Source organism: Podarcis cretensis (genome assembly GCF_951804945.1).
Source record: "Podarcis cretensis genome assembly, chromosome: 4".
NCBI lineage: Eukaryota > Metazoa > Chordata > Lepidosauria > Squamata > Lacertidae > Podarcis > Podarcis cretensis.
This window is the reverse complement of record NC_137173.1, coordinates 86,173,857-86,196,039: the sequence shown is the minus strand read 5'-3', so window position 1 is coordinate 86,196,039 and position 22,183 is coordinate 86,173,857. Positions and strand designations below refer to the sequence as shown.

Here is a 22,183-nt window from a genome sequence, read left to right as displayed (position 1 = left end):
GCCTAACTCCTGCTGTGTCATCACTAAATGGCACCACTGAAACTTCTGTGTACACTTTTGCCCAGTCTCCTTGCCATCATTTCTTAAGGCTGCTCACAGACAACCTGTTCACTGCACAAAGTTTCTAGGGAGGTTAGACGACACGGGCTATTTATTGGGAATTCACTTTGATTTGTTTTGGGGAGGTTAGATGACATTGTGTCAAGCAAGTTATCTCACGTTTTCCAGTGCCGTCACTTTCCTTATCGCTAAAAGTCTAAATTTGTAGGGAACTTGCACAACCTGAATTTGGTGGTATGTGATTGAATCCCATCTGAAAATACCATATTTATGCGAATCTAATCTAGCCATCGAATCTAATGCGCACCTCAGTTTTCAAAACCTTGAAACCCAAAAAGTATTATCTGGCAAATGTAAAGGTGCCATCAAATCCAATGCGCCCCCCCTAATTTTCATAATAATAATAATAATAATAATAATAATAATAATAAATATTTATTTATATCCCGCCCTCCCCAGCCGAAGCTGGGCTCAGGGCGGCTAACAAAAATCAAAATAATCCAACGATTCTAAAAACATTTCATTATAAAAATTAATTAAAATCAAATTTATGGCAACCAATAAGCAAAATTCTGTGCAGATTGCCAGAGGAGGGGGGTCAGGCTGTGCCCTGACGAAAGGCCTGGTGGAACAGCTCTGTTTTGCAGGCCCTGCGGAAAGATGTCAAGTCCCGCAGGGCCCTGGTCTCTTGTGATAGAGCATTCCACCAGATTGGAGCCGCAGCCGAAAAGGCCCTGGCTCTAGTTGAGGCCAGCCTAACCTCTCTGTGGCCTGGGATCTTCAAGATGTTTTTATTTGCAGACCGTAAGTTCCTCTGTGGGACATACCAGGAGAGGCGGTCCCGTAGGTACGAGGTAATTTGGCCAAAAAAAGGTGTACATTACATTCAAGTAATTACAGCAGTAGCAGTCTGGACACGCCCTTAGAACCCTGACCCTGATGTTGGTTGGTTAATATTCTCTCTCACACACATTAATTAGAAAAGCAATTTTTACCTCTAAGGATTGGTGTGATTATAGTAGAAAGAAGGCTTCCAGCATTAATGGACAGGTAGAATATAGAGAAGAACCTATTTCTTTGTTTTTCCTGAAATACAAGGGAGAACATTAGTGTAAAATATATTTTTGGAAGCCTATTTTTTGAAAAGCACAAAGTGCAAAGTAATTGCTAATTCAGCTAATGGTCAGAGAATAATGGCCAAGTGCTTGACTGTGTGGGCTTTAGTTTTTTCAGTACTGTATATGCTCATATATGCTGGCATTGTCTGTCTCAGGAGACAAATGTCCATCTGTACATGTGTGTGTTTGTGTCTCTGTGTGTGTTTGTGTGTATGTATACACGCATACATCCATGCATACATGCAGGGCTGCTATAAATAAAACATGCTTTTGCAAAACCACCATGATAGATTTTAAGAAGCATATTCTACATTTCAATACAGTGTTGTGACTTGGGTGGATTATTATTATTTGGACAGGACAGGGTTAATGGAGCCGTAATGACTACAAACTGATACTCCATAATAGCCATTGGTAGAACTGCCCATGTCTTATGTTAGGGAAATTACAGGGAACTAGGTTAGGAAATGGTTGGAGAAAATTTCTCATCTTCATTCCTTCTCCTCCTGCACAGCAATACTTCAGCGAGATGGAGAGGAAAAAGGTAAGTGTAAGTGGAAAAAACCAGTAGAAACATTTTCAGATATGAGTTTTAGATGAAACAATGAGAAGGCAAGCTCTGGAAAGTGCCTTTGTGGAGCTGCCTGTCTCTGGAGATCTGATGTGGCTCAAACAGTATGTTTGTAAATAAATTAGTAAAGGTAAAGGTAAAGGGACCCCTGACCATTAGGTCCAGTCATAGCCGACTCTGGGATTGCAGTGCTCATCTCGCTTTATTGGCCGAGGGAGTCGGTGTTTGTCCGCAGACAGCTTCCGGGTCATGTGGCCAGCATGACTAAGCCGCTTCTGGCGAACCAGAGCAGCACATTGAAACACCGTTTACCTTCCCGCCAGAGCGGTACCTATTGATCTACTTGCCCTTTTACCTGCTTTCGAACTGCTAGGTTGGCAGGAGCAGGGACCGAGCAACAGGAGCTCACCCCGTTGCGGGGATTCGAACTGCCGACCTTCTGATCAGCAAGTCCTAGGCTCTGTGATTTAACCCACAGTGCCACCCGCATCCCGTAAATATGTTACAAAATGCCAATAAGCTTTTAGTGACCTTACTCCAAATAAAAATAACGCCCAATTAAGTGCCTCACCTTTGGAACTTCTTACCTGATGATCCTCAAACTGGTCTCCACCAAAAGCTGCTACACAAGGCTTGATTCCTCCAGTTCCAAAAGCAATAAGGATCAAACCAACCATAGAGAAAGCACTGCAATAGCATAAATAGATTAATAGTTGTTGTTTCAGTTTATTACCCACCCTTCACCATAAGGACCCTGGGTATGCTACAACTATTTTAAATATACAAAGCAAAGAATTATCTTTTAAGAAACTGGGTTGTATGCTGGGTAGGCAATCCAAATGCAAAGCAGTCACATGTAACAGAAGTAAATGTGAACATGCTGAGCTTCCCCATAAGTATACAGATATATAGGGTAGAGAGACAATAGATCTGGGGCCTAGCACAGAAGACTCCATGCCTGAGCTCCTTGAGTCACGACCTAATAATGCCGCTGACCTATACTGTTCTCTGGTTTGCTGTTGCTGATTTGCTGAATGCACAAGTTTTCCCTCCTTTTGTATGTCTCTACTCTGACAAGAGAACTTCTGCTGACCTATGGTGCCTCAAGGGGCAAAAGTTAGTTTTCAACTGAATCTCCATGTTGTGTATCTAGCAATATGTTTTCAGGCATATGCAATTATTTTTCAAGCAGGTGACAGGATTATCTGACAGGATTACGGAGATTACAAAAGTTCTACACCAAAAACAACATGTCTCACGCAGTTTTCAAGGCACGAACAAAATATGATAATTGAAACACTTCCTCCAAAGGATAGCTGCAGTTTTATTGAGATAGCAAAATAAAGCTCCTTGGACTTTGCCATGTGATAGGAGTCATATGGTTATGCAAAGAAAGGAACAAAGGCTGCAGCAGTTCAAACCACAGTAAACAGAGGATTTGTGGGTACATTGAACCACTTGATTCCAATTTGCACTTACAAGGAGAGCAGAAGTAACTGCTGCAACTTACATGGGAATTGCAACGTTATCTACACGACCATCCCCGTCTTGATCCAACAAATCATGGATGGAGCCTACCGACAAGACCGCTTGCCCAATTGTGTACACAATCGACAAGGAAATAATAGTCCTGTTATGAAGAAAGCAGACAAAAGATGTATTTTTTAATGACACAATCCCTTTATCTTTCTTGAATATGCTGCATTTTGCTTAGACAACTAAAGCATGACAACAAAGAGGTGAGCATGTTGTTGTTGAACATGAGCACTCCATGTCCGTTCAACATTTGTTTGCTGCACTACTTCCATGCTCAGTATCCTATTTTGCTCTGTATGTGAAGACAATATACCCAATATGTAAAGTACGGTGAATGATTAACTGCTCAGTCCTATCAACATCTGCTCAAAAGTAAGTCCAGTTGATTTCAGTGGGGTTTAGCTCCAACTAAGGGTAATTCCACAGTTTAACACAGGGGGTGGCCCTCCAGATGTGCTTGGACTCCAAGTCCTATCAGACCCAGTCAGCTTGCCCAATGATCAAGGATGATGGAAGTTGTAATGCAACCATATCTGGAAGGCACTAGGGTCCTGCTCCTGCTTTATGGTTTCACTAAGGAAAGCAGCAACTGTGTTTGCTATACAAATTGCAATAATCATGCCTATGCATATCCTTGGAACTCAAAATATCTATGCACCCAGAGTAGTAGGCCTCTGTGCAAAACCCGTTTTCTGCTTTCAGGATTCATTTGCTGCATTGCAATTTTCTTAAATTAAAAGAAAAACATTTAGGGATTTACTAAGCAATCATACTTAGCAGAAGGTAGGAAAAGTACTATCATATAGCTAGCTCAAAAAGAAAACGCAAAACACAGCATTGACTATATTCAGGAAGATAAACTTCTTTCCTCAGGAAAACATTTCAGGAAGATTGGAATGTGCCTTATGGTCCATCTAGCTTCGTGTTGACTTGACAACACCGACTGACATCACCTCTCCAGGTTTCCTAGTCCTACCTGGAGAAGCAAGGAACTGAACCTGGGACCTTCTGCATGCAATGTGTTCTACCACTGAGCTACAGCCCTTTTCCTGACCAAGGTGAGTCATCATGTTGGAAAAAGGGATAGAAAAATGTGCTGATTATTATTTGTAGGTTATTCAATGCTACAGTAATGACAGCATGACCTACAACGTATTGCATCTTACGTAATTGGCGCTGTCCAATTTGTACATGCAACAGGTATCACCCATGGCATCTACTCTATCCCACAAAACTGGAACGCCAAGTCTAACTGAGTAGAGAGGAACTTCAAGGTATGCTCCTACTCACACAGGGTAAAACCGAGCAGGGACTGGCAACATGAGACCTGAACATTTCGTAATTATTGTGGCCAACCTGCCTGATACTCATTATAATAGTTAACAAGCTCTTGTACACATCCTCTCTCCGATACAATTGTTTGGCAATCTGCACTTCAGTTTCTATTTGTATAAGATACATAGATATAGATAGATAGATGATAGATAGCACTTAAAAAATAAAAAATAAGCTAATACATTTTATAAGTGAAACAAAAGGATGACACATCCCAAATGCACAAAACCAAGAATGATACATGTCTGAGTTGCAAGCTGAAATGTGGAACTTATAAAAAGGTTTTACAAATACTATTAACTACTAAGTAACTAGTCTCATAAGACTTCAAAGCTTACTAATTTCATTTCCATGTAGGAAAGAAAACAAAACAAAGTTACAGCTTACTTTTTTTAAAAAAATACTCATTGGCCTAGTTTGCATGTCATGCTAATCCAAACTATGTCTTAGCATTGGCATGCAGCCTTCAGGACTCAAGGTTTCAGCCACCTTACTGCTTCTCGGTCATTCTGCCATTGTACCAAACTAAGCTATGGTTTGGCGTGTTGTCTGAATCTAAGCTTGTGGTTTAGGTGGCCCTGGATAAACCACAAGCCATCAACCATAAGACCAACCCTCGTTAAAAGAACTCATAGCTAGTCTGGTTTCAGACAACACACTAAGGCTACATATACACATTCATTATCGAATCAATGGAAATGGAGCACTTGGGGTTTTTTTCTATGCAGTACAAATGCAATCTAAACTCCATTGAATGTTTTTGCCCATGAAAAGTGCTTCTTGAGAAACTGGTTTCACTCTGAAAATACAAGCTCATAGCAGGTTGCACCTACACTGCCCCAGTGTGTCCTTTTGAAAACAGATATATGCAGCGTCGGCATATACTAAAATCACAACCCCCATGTCCTGTTTCATTCACTTAGGGAACAGAGGAAAATACATGGATGACCTAATCAAGGGGAGGGTTTTCAAACTGTGTAATGAGTAATCACACCAACCCTTGTGAATGGCAGGTTCTAGAATTGACCTGCATTAAAAGCAACACGTTGAGGGCAAACATGAATGATTTAAAGTTTGAGGAAAGCTACATTTTTGTGCTGGAAATTGATTACTTTGTATGCAGCCTGTCAAGCCATGGCTTCGCTCAGTGCAGCAGCAAAACATCCAGGAAAAAGTAAAATCAGCTGCCATCTCCTCTATGGAAGCCTGCATATCTGCACATCTGCATGACAGCTTAGAATGATGTGCCCAGGCCAATGCCTATATCTTTATAGAAGCAAAACAGACAGAAATTCAATCTCATTGTCTCCATCCCAAGGAGAGGTCGATTTGGTGGATTTCTGCCTGCCTTGCTGTTGTCATTAGCACACAGCATCTGCCTGGAGGTTAATAGGGAGAAGTAGAAGCTCTACTTCATCTTAGTATTAGACCAAAGCTCGACAAAAGCTCCTTTCCCCATGTCTTTCAGACATGTGTGTATATGTAAAAAGGTAAAGAGGTAAAGGACCCCTGGACGGTTAAGTCCAGTCAAAGGCGACTATAGGGTGCGGAGCTCGTGTCACTTTTCAGGCCGAGGGAGCTGGCGTTTGTCTACAGTTAGCTTTCCGGGTCATGTGGCCAGCACGACTAAACTGCTTCTCGCACAATGGGAAACCATGACAGAAGCCAGAGAGCACAGAAACGCCAGTTACCTTCCCACCACAGTGGAACCTATTTATCTACTTGCCCCGGCATGCTTTCAAACTGCTAGGTTGGCAGAAGCTGGGACAGAGCAATGGGAGCTCACCCTGTCACACAGATTTGAACTACTGACACTGGAAAGCTGGTGGGACCCCAGCTACTCACCCCATTAATTTGCCCACAGGCATCTATACATATAAATTAATATGTGTACATTTTATATAAAGCAATGTCACAGGCCTCTGTGCCCAGAGTTCTTTTAAGTAATGCCCCTTCGAATGAAGCAGCTTGACTCTCTTCACGCAATTCAGATGCGTCTTCCGCAGAATTATTCTGGTATTCTAAAATTGCACTCACTTGAACTTTCCCAGCCAGGAATCAGCTACAAGCGCTCCAAGGATAGGTGTGAGGTAGCAGAGGGCAACAAATGTGTGGTAAATGGCTGTAGCAAGATTGTCGCTCCAGTTGAGAAAATACTTGAAGTACAGCACAAGTACAGCTATGGAAAGAAAACAAGGAGAGTAATTAGGGAAAGGAGGGAGGGGAGAAAGACTCTGTCGCTATAGCCACAAGCATCCAGCAGAAGTAAAGGCAAAAATCACCTCGCATTCCATAGTAGGAGAATCTTTCGCAGAATTCATTGATGACTATGAAGAAGATGCTGAGCGGGTAGCCAAAGCAACCGGGCTGATGGAACAGAAAATCAAAAGAAGATTAGCTTGAATAATTAGGACATTTCATGGGAGAGGTGGTGACTGAAATACATAATATCACAGCAGAACAACATAACAGAAACAGATTTGGCTGGAGAGCAAACAACAACAACAACACAACCCACACCTATTTCTGCAACAAATAGAACATATGGATTCTTTCACTCACACACTTCTTAGGCCTTGCTCCTCATATAATAATAATAATAATAATAATAATAATAATAAATTTTATTTATATCCCGCCCTCCCCAGCCGAAGCCGGGCTCAGGGCGGCTAACAACAATCAAACAATCAAACAATCAGATAATCGCACATTCTAAAAATATTTCATTGTAAAAATCAATTAAAATCAAATTAATGGCAACTGATTAAGCAAGATTCTGTGCAGGTTGCCAGAGGAGGGAGTCAGGCTGCGCCCTGACCAAAGGCCTGGTAGAACAACTCTGTCTTGCAGGCCCTGCGGAAGGATGTCAGGTCCCGCAGGGCCCTAGTCTCTTGTGACAGAGCGTTCCACCAGATTGGAGCCGCAGCCGAGAAGGCCCTGGCTCTAGTTGAGGCCAGCCTAACCTCTCTGAGGCCTGGGACCTTGAGGATGTTATTATTTGCAGACCGTAGGTTTCTCTGTGGGGCATACCAGGAGAGGCGGTCCTGTAGGTACGAGGGTCCTAGGCCGTATAGGGCTTTAAAGGTTAAAACCAGCACCTTAAACCTGATCCTGTACTCCACCGGGAGCCAGTGCAGCTGGTATAGTACCAGATGAATGTGATCTCGCAGCGAAGACCCCATGAGGAGTCTCGCCGCGGCATTCTGCACCCGCTGGAGTTTCTGGGTCAGTCTCAAGGGCAGCCCCACGTAGAGCGAGTTACAATAATCCAGTCTGGAGGTGACCGTCGCATGGATCACAGTGGCTAGGTCAGGGCGAGAGAGATAAGGGGCCAACTGCTTAGCTTGGCGGAGATGAAAAAATGCTGCCTTTATTATAGCTGTAATCTGCGCCTCCATAGAGAGGGAGGTATCGAAGATTACACCCAAACTCTTAACGGATGGTGCTGGCACTAATTGCACCCCCGCAAGAGATGGGAGTTGCCCCCTCAATCCCATATCATCCCGCCCCAGCCAGAGGACCTCTGTCTTCAAAGGATTTAACTTCAACCGGCTCCCACGTAACCATCCAGCCACAGCTTCCAGACATCTCGCCAGTGTGTCTGGGGCCGAGTCAGGATGGCCATCCATCAACAGATAGAGTTGGGTGTCATCAGCATACTGATGGCAACCCAGCCCAAAACTCCGGACAAGCTGGGCGAGGGGGCGCATAAAGATGTTAAAAAGCATCGGGGAGAGAATCGCACCCTGAGGCACTCCACACACCAAGGAGTGGCACGATGACAATTCCCCCCCGAGCGCCACCCTCTGTCCCCGACCATATGAGTCTTGGGAGAGTAGAGTCCAAGTTTGAGTGGACCCACCTAAGTGGACCTCATCCAGGTGACCTTGGGTCAGCCTCAGGCCACTGAGTCCAAGAGCAGCCATGTTAATTTCCCACATTGTAGCCCATTGTGGGAAATAAAGATAGCAGCCCCTAGACCCAGATAATTTTCTAAAGGGGAACACAGGGGGTGGGGAGAGCGGCAGGCATCAGCCCATTGGCAGCTGCCCAGAGATGTAGGGCTGATGTCAGGCATTCTGGATAAACCAATGACTACAATCAAACCCATTGATTAAGTATACTAAAGCCTTTTAAAAATTATTTCAATAGACCTGAACGTGTCCAACTCAGAGCTAGATTGTGCTAAGAGAATGTACTTTTGGCTGGAGTCTGTGGGCAAGTATTTTGCTTGTTGGAAAAATAATGCAATTCCTCCCTTGACACTCGGTAATTGTTTTGTTTTGTGTTGTGTGTTTTTTTTAAAAAAAAAAAATAAGCTACAGAATACTAATTGATGGGAAAATATAAGACAATTTTTTTACCTATAAAATACTGTGACTGCTTTTTAAAAATTAAATATTTAAATGCCACATTGTGTAAACAACTGGAGGATCCCCTGTTTTGCCACACCCATAATTTTCATGATACTTTCTAAGGCCACGTGCCAATGTACGTGTTAGGCTTTGCATGGGTAAGCCTGGGCCAGACATGAAACATCAAAGCAGTTACAAGCTTGCATCAATACAATCATGTTTCCAGAAATTCTGGTACATCAGACAATGATTGCATTGCTTAAACATTAACTGATAAGCTGAACAGGTATTGGCTGCCAGGAATTGTCAGAGCGTCCTTCCTCGTCCATTAATATGAAAAACGTGTGGGCAGGGCCCAGAAAATGATGTGAAAGTGTGAGGTGCAGTTTCACCCCTGAAGCAAGGCTGGCCTAGAGGCCTAGGGGAGTAGCTGGATGGGAAACAAACTACCTATGCATGCTGCTCTGAACTTCGTAGGAAAAGATCGTGAAATGCTCATCTAACAAATACAATTTAGATTTGTAGTTGCTGCTCTGTTTGTTTGGTTCTAAGTTAGAGTTACCAGATGTCCCTGGTTCCTGGGGACAGTCCCTGGATTTGCAAATCTGTCCCCGGACAAATTCCATCCCTGGAATGTCCCTGGATTTGATTAAATGTCCCTGGGAAATGTGGCAGCGGCAGTCTCAGCAGCCTAGAGTCAGGCTTCGTTGAAAAAAATCTGGTAACCATAGGCTAACAGGATGCAGGAGAGGAGTTTAAGTGGGGGGGGGGGAGAAAAATGCTTGGATTCTTTCGAACGCACCTGCATGTTTCTTCCGCTGGATACATTGCATGGTGGGGGGTTTTTGTTTTGTTTTTAAATTAACCAAAGCTCAGTTTTAAAGCAAACTTTGATCTGTGGTGTTGACTTTTTTTCTTTTTTCAAAAAAAATAAATATTTTTTTTTTAAGTGTCCCCGGATTTATTGAAAAAAATCTGGTAACTATTCTAAGTAGCCTTTTCCATTCATTTCCAGATAAGTAACAGTTAAATGTAAAACAAAACTAAATTGTGCTCATCCTTGAGTCACAGAATTGTAGTGTTGGGAGGGTTCCCCAAGGGTCATCTAGTCCAACCCCTTGCAATACAGGAATCTCAGCTAAAGCATCCCTAACAGATGGCCACCCAACTTCTGCTGAGAGACATCCAATGAAGGAGAGTCCACAACCTCCCGAGGGAGACTGTTCCACTGTCAAACAGCTCTCTCTGTCAGAAATTTCTTCCTGGTGTTTAATCAGAATCTCCTTTCTTGTAACTTGAAGCCATTGGTTCAAGTCCTAACCCTCCGGAGCAGGAGAAAACAAGCTTGCTCCATCTTCCATGTGACAGCCCTTGAGATGTTGGAAGATGGCTATCATATCTCCTCTCAGTCTCTTTTTTTCCAAGTTAAACATACCCTGCTCATTCAACCTTTCCTTATTCCATTAAGGTTTTTTAAGATGTGTTCTGTTGCTTCTAGGAGAGCATTGTGCTTAAATGTCAGCAAATGTTTAATTGAAGAGAACTGCAGATATGTGGAGCAATCACCAAGAACAGCATCTTATCTGTGCTTGCCACTCACTCCTGCAGTACTGGAGGGACGAGCAAGGAGCTTTATAAATCATATAAATAGTAATGGGAAATAGCGATGGAAGCAGTTGCTTTAAAAAAAAAATCTAAGTTACTTAAGACTTTCTAGACATGTTCTAGGCAAAATTCAAGTGTACTCGCAACACATGCACATACACAACCCACCCAAACTAAAGCTGCCAAACTGTGCAGCACAAACACTTACCGAACGACTTCGAGGTCCTGTATTTTTCTCTGCAATGAGACAGGGGTGAGGGGAATGGTGGAGAAAAAGCAATAAGTAGCCTGAATAAATTTAATAGTAGAATGAGCACATACATTATTTTAATTTGCAGTTGAGGAAATTGGATTTTAGCCACATTTTTATATAGGGACATAAGGACCGAATATGAAATTAAGGGCCTATGAAATGCATAAATGCCATCTAGCCACAGGTTCCATATCATAGGATTAAAAGGTGTAAAAGATTAAAAGATGCAGAGGTCTGTTATAAGTAGATTCGCTCATAATTCGCACATTAATCTTGTAAAATATGTGGAGTGCACAGCAGATTCATGTGTAGTATTCCTACACAGCAGAAATAGCACACACACTTTTGAATGCGATCCACCACTGATCAACTCTAAGTAATCCTTTCTATCTCTCCCTTCAGCCAACTCACTGTGGCTTCCACATTTACTCACTATTATAAAGATATAGCAGGCATGATCAAGATCTCAAAATCTCTTTGCCTTAAAAAATGTGCAAGTATTTATGCCAAGCTCATATTCCAATATTTATTAAGAGGTGTAAGCACACACATACAAAATTCTTAACCAAGACTGAATTCCCACCGTTTAATTTTGTACGTAACCAAATATCAGCCTTGTGAATTTACCAATTTGCTTGAGACTAACCCCCCTGCAACTCCACTCCAATATCTGAAATGTTGCCCAGTAGAATCTACTGGGGTTGTCAATAAAAGAAAATCCAATTTTTAATCAGGAGTTACAGAGACTGGAGAACAGATCTGATTGGTCTTCCTGACCTCCTAATGCAATGTAAGTAGTCATCATATGTGCAATGCTCTCTGTTTTCATTCCAACTGCAGTGGTCCCACCCTTCCCTATTTTCATTAAACCTTTAAATTGTTTGTTTAAATAAGGGATTACAATTTTAAATAAGTGATAGTTGATCAGCGTTGTTGATGTTGTTGTTTCTGATTTTGGGCTACCTTCCCAGGTTGATGAGCTCCATCTGCCTCTCACTTCTTCACTGTTGGACCCACTATTGGTTTCATCTCCTTAGTCCACCGGGGGATGGGAAATAAAGGTGTTTTGACATAATAAAATTTAATTAAATTTTTAATTAAATTAAAAGAAGACGGTTGTGTGGACACACAGCACACAGATTATGATGCACTTTTCACATTTAGAGGAAGAAGAAGAGTTTGGATTTGATATCCCGCTTTATCACTACCCGAAGGAGTCTCAAAGCGGCTAACATTCTCCTTTCCCTTCCTCCCCCACAACAAACACTCTGTGAGGTGAGTGGGGCTGAGAGACTTCAGAGAAGAGTGACTAGCCCAAGGTCACCCAGCAGCTGGATGTGGAAGAGCGGAGACGCGAACCCGGTTCCCCAGATTATGAGTCCACCGCTCTTAACCACTACACCACACTGGCTACTTGGAATGCAATAGTCAAATTTGGTTACCCTAAGCACTTTTTCACTTCTGGAATTTTAAAGCTACATTTTTATTCCATTTTTAATTTTATTCCAAGTGATCTGCTCCAAGGAATGGTCTCCCCTTTTTATCCTTACACACTTGCTGCTTCAGAGATATGTACAATTAATTATATAGCCTTGTATGGGACACTGTGCAGTTTCTTATCACTGCTATCTCTTGCCATGCATTGGCCCTAATCCAACTAATGGTAGCAGTTATACTTAAGTACCGCTGAAATCAAACAATGGGTTTTCATTAGTTAGCGGTGATGAATTTGCTCCTAGAATTCCAATGTCTTAAGTACAGGTAAGATGTACCTGTGACAGAATGACTTCTTTGCTTCCTGAAAATGAGACCCCTAAAGCAGGGTAGCCAACCTGTGGCACTCCAGATGGCATTAGGCTCCAATACTCATTGGGGGTGATGGGAGTTATAGTCCAACATCTGAAAAGCCGTGGGTTAGCTACCCACTTCTAAAGTTTCTCAACTTCCAGCTAAGTTTGCCCATTGTAAATATCATGGGAATAAAGAAATTAAAGTATATGTCCCCTCAGGCTTTTAAAAGTTTGCATGACTAATGTCAGCACTTATTGTGCTACTATGTACCCAACTTCATTATCTTGAAGATAAGACTCTAGAACAAGAAGGATTTGTACTTTAGCATCCTGATTTGTGAAATAAGCATATTTCTATCACAGCTATATTCTTGGTCATAAGAGAAAGCTATTGCAGCTATTAACATGTGGTCCAGAGTTCATAAACAACTGGCAGTACTGTTAACTAATCTTCAGACATAACAGAAGGAAACAAAAGGGTGGGACTTGGTGGGACTAAGGTCCTACTCAGACTTCCACTTCAGTGCATTGTGCCCATTGGAAAAACTGTGCTATTCTGTTTCCATCTCATTTGGTCCATGATAAGGTAGTTCTGTACATCCCTTCATAGATGCAAGAACCAGCTTTTGCACGAAGTTGCAAAAACCAATAAAAACAAACAGCTGGAACACACTTGCGTGATAATGCAGAACTGATGGTGCTTAATAACTCCTGAGCATCCTATAAGGCAAATTCTGATTTTCAGATAATGGGACCTAAATGTACAATAAATGTTTCAAGCACCCAATCACCTCTTCTACTTAAAACAACAAAACAAAAGTTTGTTCCTGTGTACAAAGGAAAGATACATCACTGATTGCCAGTTTCCATCTTTATCGCAGATGAACAGTTTGCCTCTGGGGTGAATGGCCTTTTCTGCACTTGCAAATGGAAGTGTCAATATTTGAACATGCACAATATGAATCAGTGCAACACTACTGCACCGATACAGGAAATTCAGGATGGATTTAAGTATTCCTGTGCAAATGGATAGAATTAGCTACAAAGGGAATGGCAATGGCATAGCGTTCACTGTTACCAAGGTCAGAAAAAACTAATTTCTAACTTTGTTAATATTAAGACTGCCTAGTTTCTCTTTATTCCTGTTTCAATTAGCAAGGAAGTTGCAGTTTCACCTAAGGATGGAGACAGACATGGGTAAAAGCAGGCATCCTCCACCCTCAGGAGATGCTGATCAGGTTTGTCATGCCTCTTCTCAGTAAGCCTTGGTGTCTGGTACCTAAAAGAGCCTGATTTAAATGTTTACTACCTTCTCCTACATTCTCCTTTAAGACTCTGATTAGATGCAGATTAATGATGTTATTGCAAAAGTTTCGATCCCCACCGTGCTTTGTTTACCATCTAGTCTGATTAAGAGTTCTGGAGAACTCAAAAGCTTGGATATCATGGTGTTTGGGTTGGCCTAATAAAGGTCTTTCCTTGACATGGACTTACTTGTAGTAAGTCCCTCTAAGTTCAGTGGAGCTTCCTGCCTTAAAAGTTTTATTTAGATTGTAGCCATAACTCAATAGTAACATGGTCCAAATACTTCTCTCTCTGGGCACCTGTGGACACACACACACACACAACCATAAAGGTATACATTCTGGTTTTTAAAATACACACTGCATCTGTTTTAAAAACATTATTAAAAAGTATTTAAAACACTAATGATATGAGTTAATAAAAAATATGTATCACAAGAACACACCTTGAGACATTTGGTTGCACTTCCAAAACCACATGCATTGTCAGAATAGGCTTCACTGCACACAACTGGGATGTCTTTTTGGAGTCAATTGAAGCTAAACTCACCCCTAGGGTTGTCAACTTGTGGGTGGGGTGGGAGAAGGGAAAGAAAGACAACCTAGGTTGCTTTGGTCTCTTTCTCAGAGTTTTGTTATGCAGAAACCATCAGGTTTACCTTTTTGCTTCATGGCTAAACATCACCACCTATTTATTACAGGAGGCCTAGCTGCTCTTAAAGGAGCAGCAACAAGAGAGTTGACAAAGCTACTTGCTGCAAAGATGAGGAATGAAACTGATTCTCCACACCTTCCCTGTGGAAACACAGTGACTGAACAAAGTGTCACTCATTTAATCTGAGTCTGATTTGCAGCTGTTAAGGGCATAGGAGCCCTGCCAGGAAAAGGTGGTAGCAGTTGCATGCACTAATAACTAATTATCTTAAGACCAGCACATTAGCCGGACAACAAACTCATCAGCCCCAGTTTCTTTAGTTGGCTATTTACTTAACCCTTCTGTTTTCAAGCCAAATCAGTATTTGTGTTGATCTTTTTAGAAAAACAACTCACATAACTGAAAGTATAAAGGAACAAGAAATAGCTCTTTCTTTAGTATCCATATGAACTTCTGAATACATGAATACCAGTGACCTAAATATGTTGATGTGACTCAACCCTTTTCTGCATTTCATTATAGGCTGTTGCCTCTAAGTGCAAGAGTGAGTTTAAATTTGATGTGCCCAAGCTCTGGTGAAAACCGGGACTGCAAACCTGTCTTTGGGAGTAGCTGCCAGAGAGCCAAGTAAATACAAGGAAAAGGAATGTTGTGACACCTTGAAGACTGACAATAGATTATGATGACATGAGTTTAGGAATAGGAAGCTGCCTTATATCAGGGCCAGATCACTGGCCCATCTTTTTCAGTACTGCCTTAAGTGACTGATGAATGACAAGCAGTATTGGGGGCTAAACCTTTGCATAAGAAACAGTGGTTCTGCCTTTGAGCTTGTGGACCAGAGTCCATTGAATTAGACTCTAATCTGGGAAAGTTGTAAACCTGTTAATCTTTTAAAGGTGCCACTTATGTGAGAGGAAGTTGCAAGACCAGGGGTTCCCAAGCTGTGGCCCACAGGCTTTCTTCAGCAACATGTCCACATTAAATATTCACATTGATATAGTTTTAAGCTGCATTGTTGCTGCTGCTTCTATTTCTCAAACTGTATTTTACTGCATTACAATTAAATTTCTTTGGAATGCTAATGCAACAAAAGAAAACACTATTAAGAAAAGAAAGCAGCAGTAAAAATGCAATTATAATTCAGAGAGTGTCCGGCATGGCACATTGCAATTGCTACAACAGGCGGATAAGCAATTAAGCGGTCCAAAAAAAAAAAAAAACCCTCAGCAATATTCAAGCAGTTTGGGAGCTGCTCTCCTAGATTTCAGAAGTGCAAGCCACCTCTCCCACCACGTCTCCAGGCCTCTAAGAAGCACGCCTGGCTTTAGACTGCATGGTGCTCTCCAAATATTGCTGGACTCCAACTCACTTCGGCCACAGCCAGCACGCTTGATGGCCGAACATGGTGGGAATTGTAGTCCAGCAACATCTGGAAGGCACCACGTTAGACTCATTGATTGTAGAGTTGGAAGGGACCCCGATGGTCATCTAGGCCAACCCCCTGCAATGCAGGAATCTTTTGCCCAACGTGGGGCTCGAAACCACAACCCCAAGATTAAGAGTCTGATGTTTTGCCGACTGAGCTGTTCTTGTGGGGGCTCCAAAGCACCATTCAGCCGCCTAGAAAGCAGAGAAGACCCTCATCGGAAGAGAACCGAGCGTCAACCGAGGCCAGCAAACTTCTCTCGTTGCCCTTGGAAGTCTGCGCTTGCCCGCAGACAACCTGAGCACTGGCTCGCTCAGAAATGAACTTTTTTTGTGGGGTGTCTCTCTTTCTCTCCCCACCCCCCACCCCACCCCCCAATATCCCCAGGGCACTTCCGCGCTGCTCCCAGGCATTCGAGAGTCCCTTCTCATGGTTTCGTGTAGGATGCGGGTGGCGCTGTGGGTTAAACCACAGAGCCTAGGACTTGCCGATCAGAAGGTCGGCAGTTCGAATCCCCGCGGCGGGGTATGCTCCCGTTGCTTGGTCCCTGCTCCTGCCCACCTAGCAGTTTGAAAGCACGTCAAAGTGCAAGTAGATAAATAGGTACCGCTCTGGCGGGAAGGTAAACGGCATTTTCGTGCACTGCTCTGGTTCGCCCAAAGCGGCTTAGTCATGCTGGCCACATGACCAGGAAGCTATACACCGGCTCCCTCGGCCAATAAAGCGAGATGAGCGCCGCAACCCCAGAGTCCATCACAACTGGACCTAATCGTCAGGGGTCCCTTTACCTTTACCTTTACCTTTTCTCACGGTTTCAGCCAACGCGCCCACGCACCATTTCAAACATGATTCCCGCCTTCACCCCAAAGAATCTTGGGAACCGTAGTTTGGCCCCCCGTAGGGCAGTAGTTCCCAGAAAGCTTGGCAAACTACAGTTCCCAGGATTCTTGTTTGGGATGGAGGGGGAGCCCGGATCAGTCAGGGATACAGTTGCGGGGGGGGGGGGAGGCATCTCCTCCCTTTTCTTGGGGAGGGGAGAAGAGACCTGTTTCAGCGGTTCTCAACCTGTGGGTCCCCAGATGGACTACAACTCCCGTCATCCCTGAGCTCTGGCCTTGCTAGCTAGGGCTGATGGGAGTTGTAGTTCAACACCATCTGGAAACCCACAGGTTGAGAAAGGCTGAATTGTGGTATGTGAGGTGGGGCTTAACTGCCCCCCCCCCCAATATTTTATTCAAGTTGGAAGAGGGAGGGAGGGAGGGAGGGAAGGAAGGGAGAGGGAGAGCTCAACCTGTGGGTCCCCAGATGTTGTTGGACTACAACTCCTATCATCCCTCAACTCCCATCTTCCCTGAACTCTGGCCTTGCTACCTAGGGGCGATGGGAGTTGTAGTTCAACAACATCTGGGGACGCACAGGTTGAGAAAGGCTGTCTGAAATGGGCCTGAGTCAGAACCCCGCGCTCGTAGCTTTCCTGAAGGAAGTCTTCCCCTCAGTGCTCAAGCCTCCCCCATGGCTCGCGCCCCCCGTCCAAGAAAAAGACAACTTATTCATTCAGGGCGCGCAGGAGCGCTTGGTCACACGGGCAACCCGCATTGACAGACGGCAGTTCGGACGGTTGTGTGGAAAAGGCGATTTCCGCGGGTGCAGTTTGCAGGAGCGCACTGCTCTTTCCCGCCTCTCGGCTGTCAAGGAGAGCGCCCGTCTCTTTTCTGGGCTCTCCTTGGCTGTGGTGTTTGAGCAGAGGCAGAGCAGGCAGAGGGCGAGGATGCTGCGCTGCAGGTCGTCGCCTTCGACGGCTGCAGCCCTGACGAGTGGCTACCCTATAAGTGGGCATATAGACGCGCGCACGAACAGCGGGGTCACCTCAGGCACCTGCGGGAAACGCGGGAAACGCGCGCAGCCCACACAGGTGCCTCGTCTGCAGCGCCTGGCGCCAGCCCTTCCCACATACGTACCCATCGGGGCGCCCGCGGATGGTACTGCTGGTCCTGCTGAGGCGAGCGAGCGCGCGCTGCGGAGGGAAGGAGGACGCGGACGGGGTTTTGTCCTTTAAAGCCTCTGGCCCTGGGCCCGCGCCAAGTCCTACCCCCCACTTACCTGGCTGGGCCAAGGAAGCTGAAGAGGTGGTAGGCGGGGAGGAAGCTGGATCATGGGCCGCCCTCGCTCCCGAGAGAGAAAGAGAGGGAGGGACGAACCACTTTTGCCCATCACCACAGAGACAGCGTTGACCTCGCCGACCCACTAAGTTACACAAAGAGGGAGGGAGGCTGTCAGAGAGGAAGAAAGAGGTTCGGTCCCTCTCGCAGGAGGGGAGAGGCCGCCACCTTTTCCCTTGGCCTTGACTAGCATCCTGGTATAGAAACCCAACAGGTGCCATCGCTCCCTCTCGCTGCACGGCCAGGACACGACCTGTTGAATTTCTACCTGCCGTGCAGAGACTCCAATGGGAGGAGGGGAGAGAGAGAAGTGCTTAGCTGTAGGAGCTGAAGGGTTTTGGGAGGTGTATACAGTAAGGTGAAACAGTTCTTTAAAAACCACAAAAAACTAGAAGATGGAGAAAAGGAATATTTTAGGAGGAGGTGGAGACACTGGGGAAATGTGCTTGTGCCATGGGAGAGGAAGAGACTTAAGAAGGGGGGAGGGAAACTAAACTGAAGGATTAAAAGGTATGTACGAATAATTTTTTTTGGGGGGGGGAGATAATAGAAAGCCCTCCCCCCTCTCAGCTCTTTTTAAAAAACAGCTCCGCCTTTCATCCTGTCTGAAAGTAACATGAGCTAGAAAATGCATTGGGCAAACACAGAAGAAAAGGTAACTGATAAGAAATGCAGATACCAAGGGACAATGGGTGTACATTTAAATAATCTACTTAAGCACTTGAATTATATATTTATATGAACAGATCAATATAGTTTGATACAAGAGCATTTCTTTGCATTATTTGTATTTGTGTGTGGCACTAGTTGAGTTTTCTGCTTTAACTCTAATAATAATAATAATAATAATATCAATTACTTTACCATAAGGTCTCAGGGTGGGTCTCAACAATAAAAAAACTGTTTTCAATAACAACAAATTACTACCACAAGAGTAGGGTAAGCTCTCATACACATACACACACACGTATGTCAATAGTAACTTACCTTGATTATTAATACATTTCTGGGTTACATTTTCAGGCATTAATCCTAATACAACTGGATATACATTGAAGATGGATCCAAACATTTTCTTCTTATGGCTGAAAGAATCATTGTCTGGCTAAGATGTTAAACTTTCTTGTTATGGGAAATTTGTTATAAAATTGCAATTCTGATGCCTATAGAATACATTAAAAGGAATATTGCAGAACAGGAAAACTACAGCAGAATTCTACCCAGGTTTTTTCAGATGTAGGCCCCACTATGTTCCATGGGGCTTACTCCCAAGCAAATGTGCATAGGATTGAAGATTATGGTTAAAATTATAAATACAATGGTACCTCGTGTTAAGTATTTAATTCATTCAGGAGGTCCATTCTTAACCTGAAACTGTTCTTAACCTGAAGCACCACTTTAGCTAATGGGGCCTCCTGCTGCTGCTGCGCCACCAGAGCACAATTTCTGTTCCCATCCTGAAGCAAAGTTCTTAACCCGAGGTACTATTTCTGGGTTAGCAGAGTCTGTAACCTGAAGTACCACTATACTGGGGAACTTAAGCCCCACAGAGACTTAACTTTTGAGATAAATGCGCCTAGTACTATTAATTCACATTAGAAATCGCCACATCAGGTCTCAGTTTAAAGAAGCAAATGGCTGAACTGTAATAAGTAGTAAAAGTAATATTGTAAAGGTTTCCAGAGGGGGTAGCCATGGTAGTCTGCTGCAAGAAAAACAAAAAAGAGCCCTGTGGCACCCTGACTTAAAAAAATAATGGCATAAGCTTTCGTGGAATAGAGTCCACTTCAATGTTACAAACTGTATTTCTTTTAATATACTACAAAGTAAAGTTCTGCTGATTGGAGGAAAGTGGTGGCAGCCCATCTTATGTCTGCATTCTGAAGCAGTTTGCTTCTGGATACACATGTGCAGATTAAGCTGCAGGTTATCTGGAAGGTGTTTCGTTTCCCTTAAAAAAATGTTTTGCTCACATTGAGATAGGCATAGCATAGCATAGCATAGCATAGCACTGTAGAGTTGGAAGGGACCCTGAGGATCATCTAGTCCAGCCCCCTGCAATGCAGCAATATGCAGCTGGTCCATACAGGGATCGAACCTGCAACCTTGAGTGTTATCAGCACCATGGTCTAACCAACTGAGCTATCCAGTTGGTAAGTTGTTGCAGCCAGTACATAATCTTAACAAGCACTGCTTAATTGTTTTTTTTAAAGAAAGCTTCTGACTTGGTTGTGGAATACAGGAAACATAGTGTGATTCGTAGAATCATAGAAATGTAGAATTGTAAGGGACCATGAAAGCAATCTAGTCCAACTCATGCAATGCAGGAATCTTTTGCCCAACATGGGTTTCGAACCCATGACCTTGAGATTAAGATTCTCATGTGTTTGAAAACATGAAGGTAGCATTCACAAAAGGCACTGATATCACACATGGAACTTTTGAACTTTGCTCAATTACAGTGCAATTCTAACTATGTCTACTCAGAAGTAAGTCCTACTGAACAAATAGGTCTTACTCCCAGTTAAGTGTGATTAGAACTTCAGTTGTACATGCCTTTCTCTGATGAGGTTTAACAACTCATCCTTAACAATATATTTTTATTTTCTAAGCCTTATTCTTAGTACACCTTTTATTTATGCATTAAATTTAATGTAAAACAAACCTTGTTAAAATCCAAATAGCAAGAAACGCAAATGAAGCTTCAGGTGCTATGCTGGCATATTCCTCTGAAGGGAGCATTGTTTTCAGGCTTGCGGTGGGTTGGGCGGGAAGTGTCCTATGTATATACTCACACCACACAAAGCTATACAAACCTTGGGTCAACTTCTTGTTCTCGAATGTATTGCTTGTGTAATCATTAATCTGGAAAACATTGCTGTAACAGAAGAATATGGGTATAGATTGCTATATGTCATAATTACTGGCGACATCCCCCCCAACGCCTCCTCCCTCCTGGATTTCATCAGTGGTACTCTTAACCATGGGACGTAGGTGACGCTGTGGGTTAAACCCCAGAGCCTAGGACTTGCCAATCAGAAGGTCGGCGGTTCGAATCCCTGCGACGGGATGAGCTCCCGTTGCTCGGTACCTGCCCCTGCCAACCTAGCAGTTCGAAAGCACGTTCAAAGTGCAAGTAGATAAATAGGTACCACTCTGGCGGGAAGGTAAACAGTGTTTCCGTGCGCTGCTCTGGTTCGCCAGAAGCGGCTTAATCATGCTGGCCACATGACCCAGAAGCTGTACGCCGGCTCCCTCGGCCAGTAAAGCGAGTGCCACAACCCCAGAGTTGGTCACGACTGGACCGAATGGTCAGGGGTACCTTTACCTTTACCTTACTCTTAACCATAGTCCTAAACTTTATGTATCAATGCAACTTAAACACTTTTTTAAAGCTTGTTTGCCATTCCCTATCCTAGCTCACTCCTAGCTATGTGAAGCTGCCTAAAATTTCAAGATTCCTGAACAGCAATAGAGCATTAACTAGAACCTTGAAAGAACAAACTATCCAGGAAGAAGCAATGTGCCCTTTTTTGGACAACATGAGATTTCATATCCGCTTCATTCTTCTTGTTATCTATGAACAGTAAAAGGTACACTATGTGGCTACATGAAAGACTGTGTAGGTTTCTGGTTAAATTTTCAATTCCTGCTTGATGCTGTCCTAAGGCAAACTCACTAAACAAACAAATAAACAAATTCATATATTTGCCAACGACAGTTAACTACAGAGAAAAGTGGTGGTTGGTCCTGTTTTGAAACCAGGTATTATTAAGCATTGTTTGGAAGCACTGCCAAAATAGACATGCACAGGAAACAGGAGAAGTGTTGCAATAATAGCTGGATCAGACCAAAGTTTATTCTAGCTCGCCATCATTCAAAATAGTGCTTATGGTATTTGAAGTGCTAAGTGCTCATGAACACTGCTTCAAAGTAAAGCTGTGTTCCACTGATTTTTACCTGGCACAAGTGACATCAAAGTGGAAACTGAAAAGAAACATATTTTTAAATTA

General features: G+C 43.4%; 1 protein-coding gene across 1 annotated transcript in view; it reads right to left on the bottom strand.

Annotated features, from left to right (window-relative positions):
- SLC15A1 (solute carrier family 15 member 1) overlaps positions 1 to 18,064 on the bottom strand; it is a 37,052-nt gene extending 18,988 nt beyond the window's left edge. The window contains exons 1-7 of the mRNA XM_079972668.1: positions 17,970 to 18,064; positions 10,789 to 10,817; positions 6,903 to 6,987; positions 6,658 to 6,799; positions 3,260 to 3,379; positions 2,337 to 2,436; positions 1,056 to 1,146 (exon numbers count right to left, since the gene is read on the bottom strand). Coding sequence (XP_079828794.1) covers positions 1,056 to 1,146; positions 2,337 to 2,436; positions 3,260 to 3,379; positions 6,658 to 6,799; positions 6,903 to 6,987; positions 10,789 to 10,817; positions 17,970 to 17,973 — 571 coding nt within the window. The 5' untranslated portion in view covers positions 17,974 to 18,064. The remainder of the gene's footprint in view (positions 1 to 1,055; positions 1,147 to 2,336; positions 2,437 to 3,259; positions 3,380 to 6,657; positions 6,800 to 6,902; positions 6,988 to 10,788; positions 10,818 to 17,969) is intronic.
- Positions 18,065 to 22,183: the final 4,119 nt, after the last annotated feature.